This window comes from Podarcis pityusensis, assembly GCF_964106645.2.
Source record: "Podarcis pityusensis genome assembly, chromosome: 4".
NCBI lineage: Eukaryota > Metazoa > Chordata > Lepidosauria > Squamata > Lacertidae > Podarcis > Podarcis pityusensis.
Genome location: NC_138027.1, coordinates 6,939,937 through 6,951,358, shown reverse-complemented (window position 1 = coordinate 6,951,358; position 11,422 = coordinate 6,939,937). Strand labels below are relative to the sequence as shown.

Here is an 11,422-nt window from a genome sequence, read left to right as displayed (position 1 = left end):
TTTGAGCCTGAGGGCTGCATTCTCTTTTGGACCACCTTCCGGCCGGACCAGAGGCAAAAGTAGGTAATAATTCTAAATTTTAGCATTATATGCCAGGCTATTTTCTACACCCCTCTCTGTCCCCCATTCAGGCAAGTAAGAGGCATTATCAGAGTTCAAGCATACATTTCCAGCGAGGCAAAAACACCTGGGTTGTGAAGTGTGACCATCAAGGGCCAAGTGCAGAGATCTGGAGGACTGGATTTGGCCCCCAGGCCTGAGCTTTCCCACTCCTGATTTAATTATCTACTAAGCAGATAATGATCTACCTTCCGCTCACTCCGACACCTGCAGCGCATCCTAGGAGGTTCCAGGATTATATGAACAACTACTGCACAAAACATCACTTATTGAAGAAACACGCTCGAGGTCACAAAAATATAAATGCCGTTTTATTGTAAAAAAAGACAGAGAGACTCGCAAGTCTTTAAAAAATCTCTTTACAAATAAATTAGCATGATTTCCCTTTAGGGCAGATACTTTTCAAGGCCCAGTGTGCTTTTTAAAAAACTTACTTAAAATATATATATATGTAAATATGTGAAGATATTTATATCCACAATATTGCCTGTATTTTAACAAAAAAGTGCAACAATTTTATTTGCATATAAACAGTTCTGATCCTGGTGGACGTGCACAACCTACTTGGTGTGCATTTAGCCAAGTTTGCAAACGGAGGGTCTATGCTGGGCAAGTCTCCCACGTTCACGAAACTCAGCAGGAAAGAGCAGCTACAGGAAGGTTTTCGTCTGAGCCCAGGGTCCTTTGCACTGCCCTTTTGCATGTTGTCAAGTGTACCCGGATATACATGAGACCCGTAACCCCGGGCTGAGTTCTAAAGGACTGCGAGGATAAGAAACGCAACGCGGCAACTTTCATCGCTCACGCTAGACTCTCAGGCGCTGTCTGCTTCTGCTCGGAAAGGCGATTCTGTCCTGTTTGAACGTTTGGAAAACAATGAAGCAAACTTCATGGCCTCCAAGTTGTGAGATGTCACACGAATCCCAGGCCTACAAGGGTGGAACAGGGTGGAAGTCTGACCAGCCCCAGACTTTACTGTAGATCCTTCCCCACACCAGCACTGCCCTCTGGGAAACTGGGCACCCGGCGCAATGATAGGAAGGACACCCAGGGCAAATCTCCAGAATGGTGCAGGGCCTCTCACATTACTTGGTATAGTGGGGGAAGGAGCAGCACTGCTGCAACAGCTCCTGGGGTAAGAACACAGGCTAGGAGAAGGAGCTGAACGCGGGAAGGAGTGAGAATGGAACTTTAGCTCCTGGCAGAGCTCGGATCCAGAGGGTTGGCAGGGATCTGCCATTGCCTGTAACCTAATTCCTTGGCTTATTTGACTAATGCCACACGTCCTTCTAGGAGGAATGGACAGACCTCGTATGAGGCTCAGGAAGAGGGCAGGCTGCATCTCTGGTATACAGCAACAGATGGGTCTCCCGCTTTCACACCAGGCTCAGAACTCCCATACGGATTCAGAAAGGGCTTGTGCGGCTCCTCAAAAATCATTTTCTCCTGGGGCTCCTTGAGATGTGTGCTTGCTACGGCAGCCCAAATGAGCCAGAAGTTTACAGCAAGCCCAAGCAACCACCTTTCTCAGAAGCTTCACAGCCTTTCAGCCGTCACTGACGGGCCTCCCTGCCCCCCTCGTTCCGCTACTGCTTTTTGGAGAACTGGGCTGAAAATATCCGAGCGATCCTTCTCATTTCCTTTTCCGGGAGCTCGTCTGGCGTCAGGCTCGGGTTGTGACGGGCCGGCCTTTGGTTAGGGATTCTCCCGGCAGCAGCAACGGCGGCGGCACTTCCAGCCTGAAACAGAAAGTGAGGTTGCACCAACTTCCTCTGAAGACACAGAAACTGCGGATCTTTGCTAATCATAAGAACGTGGGAAGCTGCCTTAAAGGGAGTCAGGCTGCAGCAGTGGGTGGCAGGGGAGGACCTTTCTCAGAAGAGTTTGGATTTGATATCCCGCCTTTCACTCCCCTTCAGGAGTCTCAAAGCGGCTAACATTCTCCTTTCCCTTCCTCCCCCACAACAAACACTCTGTGAGGTGAGTGGGGCTGAGAGACTTCAAAGAAGTGTGACTGGCCCAAGGTCACCCAGCAGCTGCATGTGGAGGAGCGGAGACGCGAACCCGGTTCCCCAGATTAGGAGACTACCGCTCTTAACCACTACACCACACTGGCTCTCAGCAGGTTTTATACGTCAGGGACCGATTGCAAAGGCTGCTGGCCTGGCAGCTCCTCCTTGCCCTTCCATCCTCCAACCTGCCTGGTGGGATTCCAGGTGTGCTCCCTCCCCGGTTTCAGTGGCCCACAGTCTTTAGCTCCTAAGAGCAGAATAAAATGAAACCTTACGGCTCTTTCTTTTTATTCAAGCCTTCAGGGAAACCTAGGTGTCAAGAGTCCCGTTTGAGAACCCATGGGTGTATATTTTTTATTTATTTTCAAGAATAATAATATCTAGTTGCAGAAGAATAAGGGGTTTTTCATTCTTCAGTCAGTAACGGTGATTGCAAAGGTTGATGAATGCAATATTTCACACACACACAAACAAATATGTTGAGGTCCAGCTCCAAGGGCCTTCTGGTATTTCCCTCACTGCGAGAAGTAGAAAGGTTAAAAAAAGTTAAAGAACCCCGGACGGTTAAGTCCAGTCAAAGGCAACTCTGGGGTGCAGCTCTCATCTCACTTCAGGTCAAGGGAGCTGGCGTGAAGTAAAGTTACAGGGAACCAGACAGAGGGCTGTCTCAGTATGAGTGCCTGCCCTGTGGAACGCCCTCCTATCAGATGTCAAACAGGTAAACAAGTACCGTATTTTTTGCTCTATAAGACTCACTTTTCCCCCTCCTAAAAAGTAAGGGGAAATGTGTGTGCGTCTTATGGAGCGAATGCAGGCTGCGCAGCTATCCCAGAAGCTAGAACAGCAAGAGGGATTGCTGCTTTCACTGCGCAGCGATCCCTCTTGCTGTTCTGGCTTCTGAGATTCAGAATATTCTTTTTCTTGTTTTCCTCCTCCAAAAACTAGGTGCGTCTTGTGGTCTGCTGCGTCTTATAGAGCGAAAAATACGGTATATGACTTTTAGAAGACATCTGAAGGGATGTTGATGTTTTATTGTTTTTAAAAATATTTTGTTGGGAGCTGCTGAGAGTTGCTAGGGCAACCCAGTCTGATGAGAAGCTTATAAATAATAAAATTTATTACATTATTATTATTATTATTATTATTATTATTATTAACACACACACCCTGCTGCCACAAGACCCCTCCTGCCCTTGAGCACCCATGTTTGGTGATCTTAGCCACCGATTCTGGACACTGCAACCTGTCCTGAGCTGTTGCTAAAAGGACGAGTTCAAAATCCAAAACAGATGACACTTGCGTCATTTTTAAACGCCTGTTTCATATCTATATCTATCTGTATGCTTAAGTTTGAGTTAAATAAACGTTAATGCTGCTCTCAAGCAGCTCGTTCTCTCTCTCCATGCTATCTTCCAAGGCGAGTGGCTGCTGTTGAAACATTTGAGAACGCTGAAGTTGCAGAACTTGCAGCCAGCTACAGCCGGCCTGGAGCTCGTGTTTTTGACCTCTGTACAGCTTTAGCTAGCAAGCAATGCAGGATACAGAAAATGAGAAATGTGAACTTGGGCGTTTCCTAAAGCCTCCTTTGCCACAGGGTCTGCCCACCTTTCCAACTTGACATGCCTGAGAGCGGCTTAGCATGTTTCCTGTTTCAACACCAGGCCTGTGAATTCAGGTTGATTGGAGCTGACGGGATCCGGTTTGGTATTCAAGAACACTCGCCTCCTCTTTCTGGGTCACTTAAAGATAAGTCAGCTGGCAGCTGTCCAGCCCAGGCAGCTGCCTAATGCCGTAAGGCAGCAATTCACAGCAGCCCCACAGGCTTTATAATAGGGCAACTCACAGAATGCTAGCGTTGGAAGGGATCCAAAGGGTCATCTAGTCTAACGCCGTGCAATGCAATCGCAGCCAAGGAATCTCTCGAGTAAGCTTTGCAATGCAAGTGTCTCGGCTGTGGGAAAGGCCAAAACTGAAGCCCCTCACAGCAGAAAGCATCTTAAACTTGCAACATTTAGGGCAGGGGTAGGCAAACTAAGCCCAGGGGCTGGATCCAGCCCAATTGCCTTCTTAATCCGGCCCGCGGACAGTCTGGGAATCGGTGTGTTTTTACATGAGTAGAATGTGTGCTTTTATTTAAAATGCATCTCTGGGTTATTTGTGGAGCCTGCCTGGTGTTTTTACATGAATAGAATGTGTCCTTTTATTTAAAATGCATCTCTGGGTTATTTGTGGGGCATAGGAATTCGTTCACCCCCCCCCCCAAAAAAAATATAGCCCGGCCCTCCACAAGGTCTGAGGGACGGTGGACCGGCCCACGGCTGAAAAAGGTTGCTGACCCCTGATTTAGGGGGTCTATAGAGCCATGGATGCTTCCACGCAAAGCCAACTTTACAAGCCAGAACTGAAGAGTTGCATGATTCCGTCTGTGAAGTAATTTTCATTTGTAGTGACTGAGCATGAACTAGGAGCTTTACCCCAAAGGGAAAGAAGTTGAATCGGATCAGCTGAAGAGTTCAAGAACGAAGGCTCTATAGCAACCTCTGCAATCTGGTGCCCTCCAGATGCATTGGACTACAACTCCCATCCGCCCCAGTAGGCTGAGGTTGATATGAGTTGTAGTCCTAAACATGCGGAGGACACTAGGTGGACAGAGGAGACTCTTTGGCAGGGTTTCCCAAATTTGGGTCTCGATCTTTTTTTTTGGACTACAACTCCCATCATCCCTAGCTAGCAGGGCCAGCGACGATGGGAATTGTAGTCCAAAAACAGCTGGATGCCTGAGTTTGGGAAAACTTGCTCTATAATAACAAAGCAACAGGCAGCAAGATCTATGCAGGGCCAAATCTTATTTGCAGGACAAGGTACACACAACACGGCTGCCTTTCTCTGGAGCTCACCTCACCCCACAGTGCAGACGCTGCACAACCTCTGCACTCATTTCATCAGCTAATGAAGATTACCCAAAATTCGCCATGGCACCAGATGGTTGCTTTTCCCAGCAGCTTCGGTTTACACCCATTCCACCCTTTTTTGGGAAGAACGCCCTCACTCTGCATAGTTTTCAGGGCAGCTTTTGCACTCGCGTTGTGTTTACGCCGTCCCTTGCCAGGGAAAAGCGCTTGGGCAGGTTCAGCTCAGGGCATGTGTGCAAACACCAGTTAACACCTCCCACGCCTGGCTCATCCTTTTTTCTACAGGGCTTGCTGCCAAATGCAGTCATACAGTGGTACCTCGGGTTAAGAACTTATTCCGTTCTGGAGGTCCGTTCTTAACCCAAGGTACCACTTTAGCTAATGGGGCCTCTCACTGCCGCCGTGCCGCTGCTGTGCGATTTCCATTCTCATCCTGAAGCAAAGTTCTTAACCCGAGGTACTATTTCTGGGTTAGCGGAGTCTGTAACCTGGAGCATCTGTAACCTGAAGCGTCTGTAACCCGAGGTACCACTGTACAGGGACTCTATGGCCTCATTGTGAGAAGTGAGGTTACAGGGAACCAGGCAGAGGGCCTTCTCGGTAGTGGCGCCCGCCCTGTGGAACGCCCTCCCTTCAGATGTGAAGGAAATAAGCAGCTATCTTATTTGGTTTATCTTATACGGTTTTGGAACGGACTTCTGGAACGGACTAAGTTTGAGAATCAAGGTACCATTGTAGAAGCTGTCAGCATGCGACAGCAGCCACATCCTAGGAACAGCTTCAAGTGGCTGGCTAAACCAGGTGGTGTGATTGGAACTTGAGTATATATATCCTTTTGAGGATAATTCCATGGCTGCCTCATTTAATATCAGATCCTGCTCATTTTATCAGGCTCACAAGGTTCTGCCTCCAGTTTTATCCAAGCAAGATGTTCCCTCTTTTGCAGATGTTCTTTATAGAGTTCCCCCGCCATTCACCTCCATAGGCCATAGGGCAGGGGGGAATGAACGCATTAAACTTGCTTTGACGACCAGCAGCTGATAAGTCTGGCTACCATAACAACAAGAACTTGCCTGGTGAAACTTACACCAGCTCCCTGGATTTATGGGGACGGTGTAAACAACATTTAGAGACCAGGCTATAAAAAACCCAAACACCTGATGCTTTAAGGAAACTTCTTCCAAAGAAGCCAGCATTCCCTTTCAAAGCAACCTGTTTGCAAGAAGTACATTTGTGCACTTACAAATTAGAAAACAAATGTATTTTGATGTATTATTAATGCACACCGATCCCTTCCTAAGATTTTTAGTGCTCTCTCAGCTTTAACAGCCCGCCTGGCCTTCTCGCTCAGCAGCTTTTAGCTGTAAGCTCATTTGTTAAGCCAACGTCTCCTGCCAATTCCTGAAAATTCAACAGCAGCTTCTGCAAGTCCCTGCCCTCATTTCGTTCACTGATCTCTGAACCACAGACCTCTCGGCTCTAGATTCAACCCCCAGTATCGTTCGTGTCAGCGTAAATACACCAGAAACTCGCCCCACTGCAGTGATGACAGCTGCCTGCGGTTGTGCGAAGGAGCGAGTTGTCTGGAATTCATTCAGATCGACTTTTCAGGGCCATCACAAATCGCTGGCCAATGGCTGGGCTTGATGGAGTGGATTAGCCGCCGCTGTATCGACTGCGCTGCAGTTCGCAGTGGCAAGAGCTGAAAGGGGGTGGGGGGAGAGGAGGGAAGGAAGCGCCTCTTTGCTGCGCCAGCATCCAGGCTAGCAAAGAAGCCTGGATTAGGTCCACTACCATCATCTGACGGCAGCAAAGCTGTCTTAGGATCGTCCGGATCCAGTGCTGACCTAGTCCCATCCCCTTAACACTCCGGGGCGATCCTGCTGGCCGCCATTTGGGCATTCACTGGTAAGGCTCCCCTGCTGGCAGGGTGCGTCCGTCACATCCAAATTCCTTCCAACATGGTGGTGCACTTGGGGTCTGAACTGCTGTTAGTGTGATGGCCTGGGACTCGGACTCGGAACTGGGAGTCTCGGTCCGCACTGGATCCTCTGCCTCAGGCATCACCTGAACCAAGTCTGGGGCCTGATCCTGAAGAGTCCCAGGTTCCCCTGCAACAAACACCAGCTGGGCCGAGTCAGGGGCCTGAGCCTGCCCTGGCTCCAGTTGTGGGGATGACCTCGTTGCCTCCAGCTGGGCCATCACTTACAGCTGCTCCACTACCGGTTGGGTCAGGGGAGGCTGAGGCGGCCTCTGGGTCTAGTAACCCACCGACGTCTCCCGAGCTGCAGAGACTAAGGTCTGAGAGAAGGAGAGACCTGAGTACTTGCAGGAGGAGTGCTCACCTTCGGGCAAAACAGGGAGGTGAGTCGCCAGGGGATCAGGACCGGCTGTTACCCCATCAGCGATAAAAGGCTGCTGGACCCCGCCCCAGGTTGTGGGAACAACATTGCTGCTTGCTAGAACCTGCCTGTTACCCTGTGCCTGACCTAGGCTGGTTTCCTGCCTTGGCCCTGTTGGACTGACTCCTCGCGGAATCCTTGGGTTCGGGAGCGGATCCGGACTGCGTGGCTCGGGTTACCCCCAGGCCCAGCAGTTAGGTCCCTTAAACAGTTTTAAATATTCTCTGCCCATTTTCTCCGCCCCACATCAGCAGAGAATCTTCTGGGTCAAGAAAAAACCCAACTCGTGCAACTTACAAATTTTACCAATCAAGTCACTGAAAAACAAAAAGAGCCAAGTGCCCTGCGGAATCAGATTTAGGGCCCACCGGCGTTTGGTTTCCTCAAGCGGTTTGGCCACAGGCCTCCAGGAAGCAGGGGAAGGAAAGCCACAGGCCTCCCTGTTGTAATTTCTCAGCATTTGGCATTCAGAAATATTGACTGCCCCTGAGCACAAAGGTTCTACCTAAATGTCTTGGGTCAACAACCGTCAATGGCAACCTAGCAAATGCACTTAATTTGCTAACTGTGCATCGCTCCTCCTTTTTTCCATTAATGGGAAAGGGCACCTCTTGGATCAATGGAATTCCTTCTTCCACTGATCCCTGCTTCCTAGATTCCACCGAACACAAGCCCATCTTCACAGCATTTATGGCTAAAAGCTTGCTTTCTTAGAAATGTCCTCTGGATGCTGGGCCTGGCAGTAGACTCCAGGATTGTGAGGACCGTATTCCTGCACGCACACAACTCTGCCTGTGGGGCCCACAGTGCCTCTGACTCAAAGCCCTTTCCCTTGCCAGGCCCAGCCTGCCCAAGTGTACTTGAAAGTCCTAGTTGCTGGCATCCGTCCATCTTGAGAGACAATGCAGTGTGCCTCTGGAGTGAAATCAAACTGCTGAAGAATCACAGCGCCTGATGTGGCTGCAGAGACTTCTAACTGCTGCCTCCTGCAATGTTTTAGTGACTTCCGTGGGTTACAAGTGTGTCTGGAGGTCCTGGGCTGCCCTGATGACAAGACCCCCCTGATGTGGTCCAAAGGAAAGCAGAGCAATACATTTGGCACCAGCTTGGCTGCAGGAGTTGCTGGAAGGAGGCGTACAAGACCTCAGGGGCTCCACTCTGGATCTGTGTAGTGTTCACTCCTTAGCCTTTTTTTCTCCCAAAGATATCCCACAAGGCAGTGGGTAACTGGCTTTATTAGTGGGTTCATATCCCTATAATCATATAATCATATCCCTGCTCCTGCCCACCTAGCAGCTCGAAAGCACGTCAAAGTGCAAGTAGATAAATAGGTACCGCTCCAGCGGGAAGGTAAACGATGTTTCCATGCGCTGCTCTGGTTTGCCAGGAGCGGCTTAGTCATGCTGGCCACATGACCCAGAAGCTGTACGCCGGCTCCCTCGGCCAATAAAGCGAGATGAGCGCCGCAACCCCAGAGTTGGTCAAGACTGGACCTAATGGTCAGGGGTCCCCTTTACCTTTTTATAACTATAATCTACGGACCACAGCAATGGACCCAAGTCCTCTCTCTCTTCCCCCTTTTCTTTCTTTCTTTCTTTCTTTCTTTCTTTCTTTCTTTCTTTCTTTCTTTGTTGGGGCGGGGCCATGGTTCCTCTACCCACCTCCCCTGTAAAGCCACCACATACCTGGGTGAACAATATTAATAATAATATTATAATAATTTATTATTTATACCCCGCCCATCTAGCTGGGTTTCCCCAGCCATTCTGGGTGGCTCCCAACCGAATATTAAAAACACAATACAGAATTAAACATTAAAAACTTCCCTAAACAGGGCTGCCTTCAGATGTCTTCTAAAAGTCAGATAGTTGTTTATTTCCTTAACATCTGATGGGAGGGCGTTCCACAGGGTGGGTGCCACCACCGAGAAGGCCCTCTGCCTGGTTCCCTGTAACCTCACTTCTCACAGGGAGGGAACCGCCAGAAGGCCCTCGGAGCTGGACCTCAGTGTCCGGGGATGAATGATGGGGGTGGAGTCGCTCCTTCAGGTCTACTGGGCTGAGGCCATTTAGGGCTTTAAAAGTTAGCACCAAGTTAGTGTGCTTGGAAACGTACTGGGAGCCAATGTAGGTCTTTCAGGACCAGTGTTATATGGTCTTGGTGGCCATCCCATAAAATTCAAGGGGAAAACAAACAAATCACTCAGCCCTCTGCCTAGGCTCCTGCTTGAAGGAAAGGCTGGGGAGAAAGCACAAGAGGCCATTCTACTTACTTTAACAGCAGCAGCCAGTGGAGTAGGAGGAGTGGTGCTGAGCAGTCGCATGGAGGCTTCCAGATCCTGCGGTGGAAGGAAGAAGTTGGGGACGACCACGGGGTCAGATCTGCAAGGCAGCGTTAAGGAAGAGACTCTGGAAGCAGGTTGGGACTCCTGCTGGTGCCGCACTGGAGCAAATTCCTCTGCAAGCCCTACTGGGAAAGGGCAGAGGCTGCGTAGCTGCTGCGTCTGCTGCTCTGGGCCTGTTGGCGCAAAGCGGCCCCTTTGTGTGCATTTCCACAGCAATGCCTTCTGCAAAAAAACATTTTTGGGTGGATAGGTGGAGAACAACACGGAGGGTGGCCATTCTTACACTGTGTGTGACTCTCATCTCAAGCAGACTGCTGGACAGAGTGGAGTTCCCGAGGCCTTATACGTCTCCTTCTGGCAACTCCTGCAGCCAAGCTGGCGCCAAATGTATCTGGCACCTCTCTTTTGAAAAGACTAAACTTCTTTTCTTACCTGAAAGGCCAATGTATCTTCCCCCTTGGGCCCAGGAGTGATATGCCTCCAATTTTTGCAGACAGCAAGATGCTGCCTTGTAGCAGCTCAGGCTATTTGCCCATCTAGCCTAGTACAGTGGTACCTTGGTTCTCAAATGGCTTGGCTTCCAAAGAAATCGGCTCCTGAATGCTGCAAACCCAGAAGTGTTCCAGTTTGCAAACTTTTTTTGAAGCCAAACATCCGACGCGGCTTCCGATCGACTGCAGGAAGCTCCTGCAGGCTAATCGGAAGCTGCGCCTTGGTTCTCGGAACGCTTTCGGGAGTCAAACAGACGACCGGAATGGATCAAGTTTGAGAACCTGGAAATGACTGGCAGAATCCGAGACCAGGGAGAAGAGTCGGTGGCAGAAGATTGGAAGAAATTTAAAGACTATCTACAGAAATACTGTAAAATTAATGAATGTTAGAATGATGTTGGAATGAAGTTAAGGGGTTTTTAGCAGCAATGTTACAAGGAGTATGTAGAAATGGACCGTTAACAGATGAGAATATACAGTTACTACATATTAAGACAAAGGTCTAAGATAAAAACAAAGAGGGAAAGGATTTGCTGAGTTAACTTATTGAACCGGAATACAAAAAAGGGGAGGTGTGAGGAGGTTAGGGAAACAAGTGAATGAAAGACAAGATATGGAAAGATTGATTTGTTTTTAATTGTCTTTTACTTTTTTGTATTTTGTATTCTCTTTTTTCTTTTTTATTCCTTTTTTTATCTTTTTCTTATTAATACTATTGTAATTTCTTTTTTTAAAATTTTTGAAATTTTAATAACTATCTTATAAAAAAAAAAGAGAACCAAGGTTACACTGTACTGTATAACTGTTGGTGCCTCCCCCCCCCCGCCCCAGCCCAGGTCTTTTCCCTGTTGCCTACTACCCCAAACTTTTTATGTCTGGAGGGGCAGGGGTTGAGTTTTGGGGATTTCCACCTGCAAAGTGAGTGCTCTAGCAATGATCTACATTGCCTCTCCAAACTGTTTTTCTGGTGAAGACTTCTGTGCAACTCACTTTGAGCTGGATCTTTACAAGCCAGAATTGTCTGCTGCCCAGATAGCGTTTCTTCAGTATCTCAGGTTCTGTGTCTGAGATCATTTTAAATGGAAAGGAGGGTTGCTCTGCCACTGACCTATGGGCCCTTCATCTTGCGTGCCCCTAGATG

The 11,422-nt window shown here is 48.8% G+C and overlaps 1 protein-coding gene across 1 annotated transcript in view; it reads right to left on the bottom strand.

The window, feature by feature from the left end:
* Window positions 1–409: 409 nt before the first annotated feature.
* Window positions 410–11,422, bottom strand: part of C2CD3 (C2 domain containing 3 centriole elongation regulator) — a 55,699-nt gene continuing 44,686 nt past the window's right edge. Inside the window, exons 28-29 of the mRNA XM_081002523.1 lie at window positions 9,719–9,827; window positions 410–1,859 (exon numbers count right to left, since the gene is read on the bottom strand). Of these exons, the coding sequence (XP_080858649.1) occupies window positions 1,707–1,859; window positions 9,719–9,827 (262 nt within the window). The 3' untranslated portion in view covers window positions 410–1,706. The remainder of the gene's footprint in view (window positions 1,860–9,718; window positions 9,828–11,422) is intronic.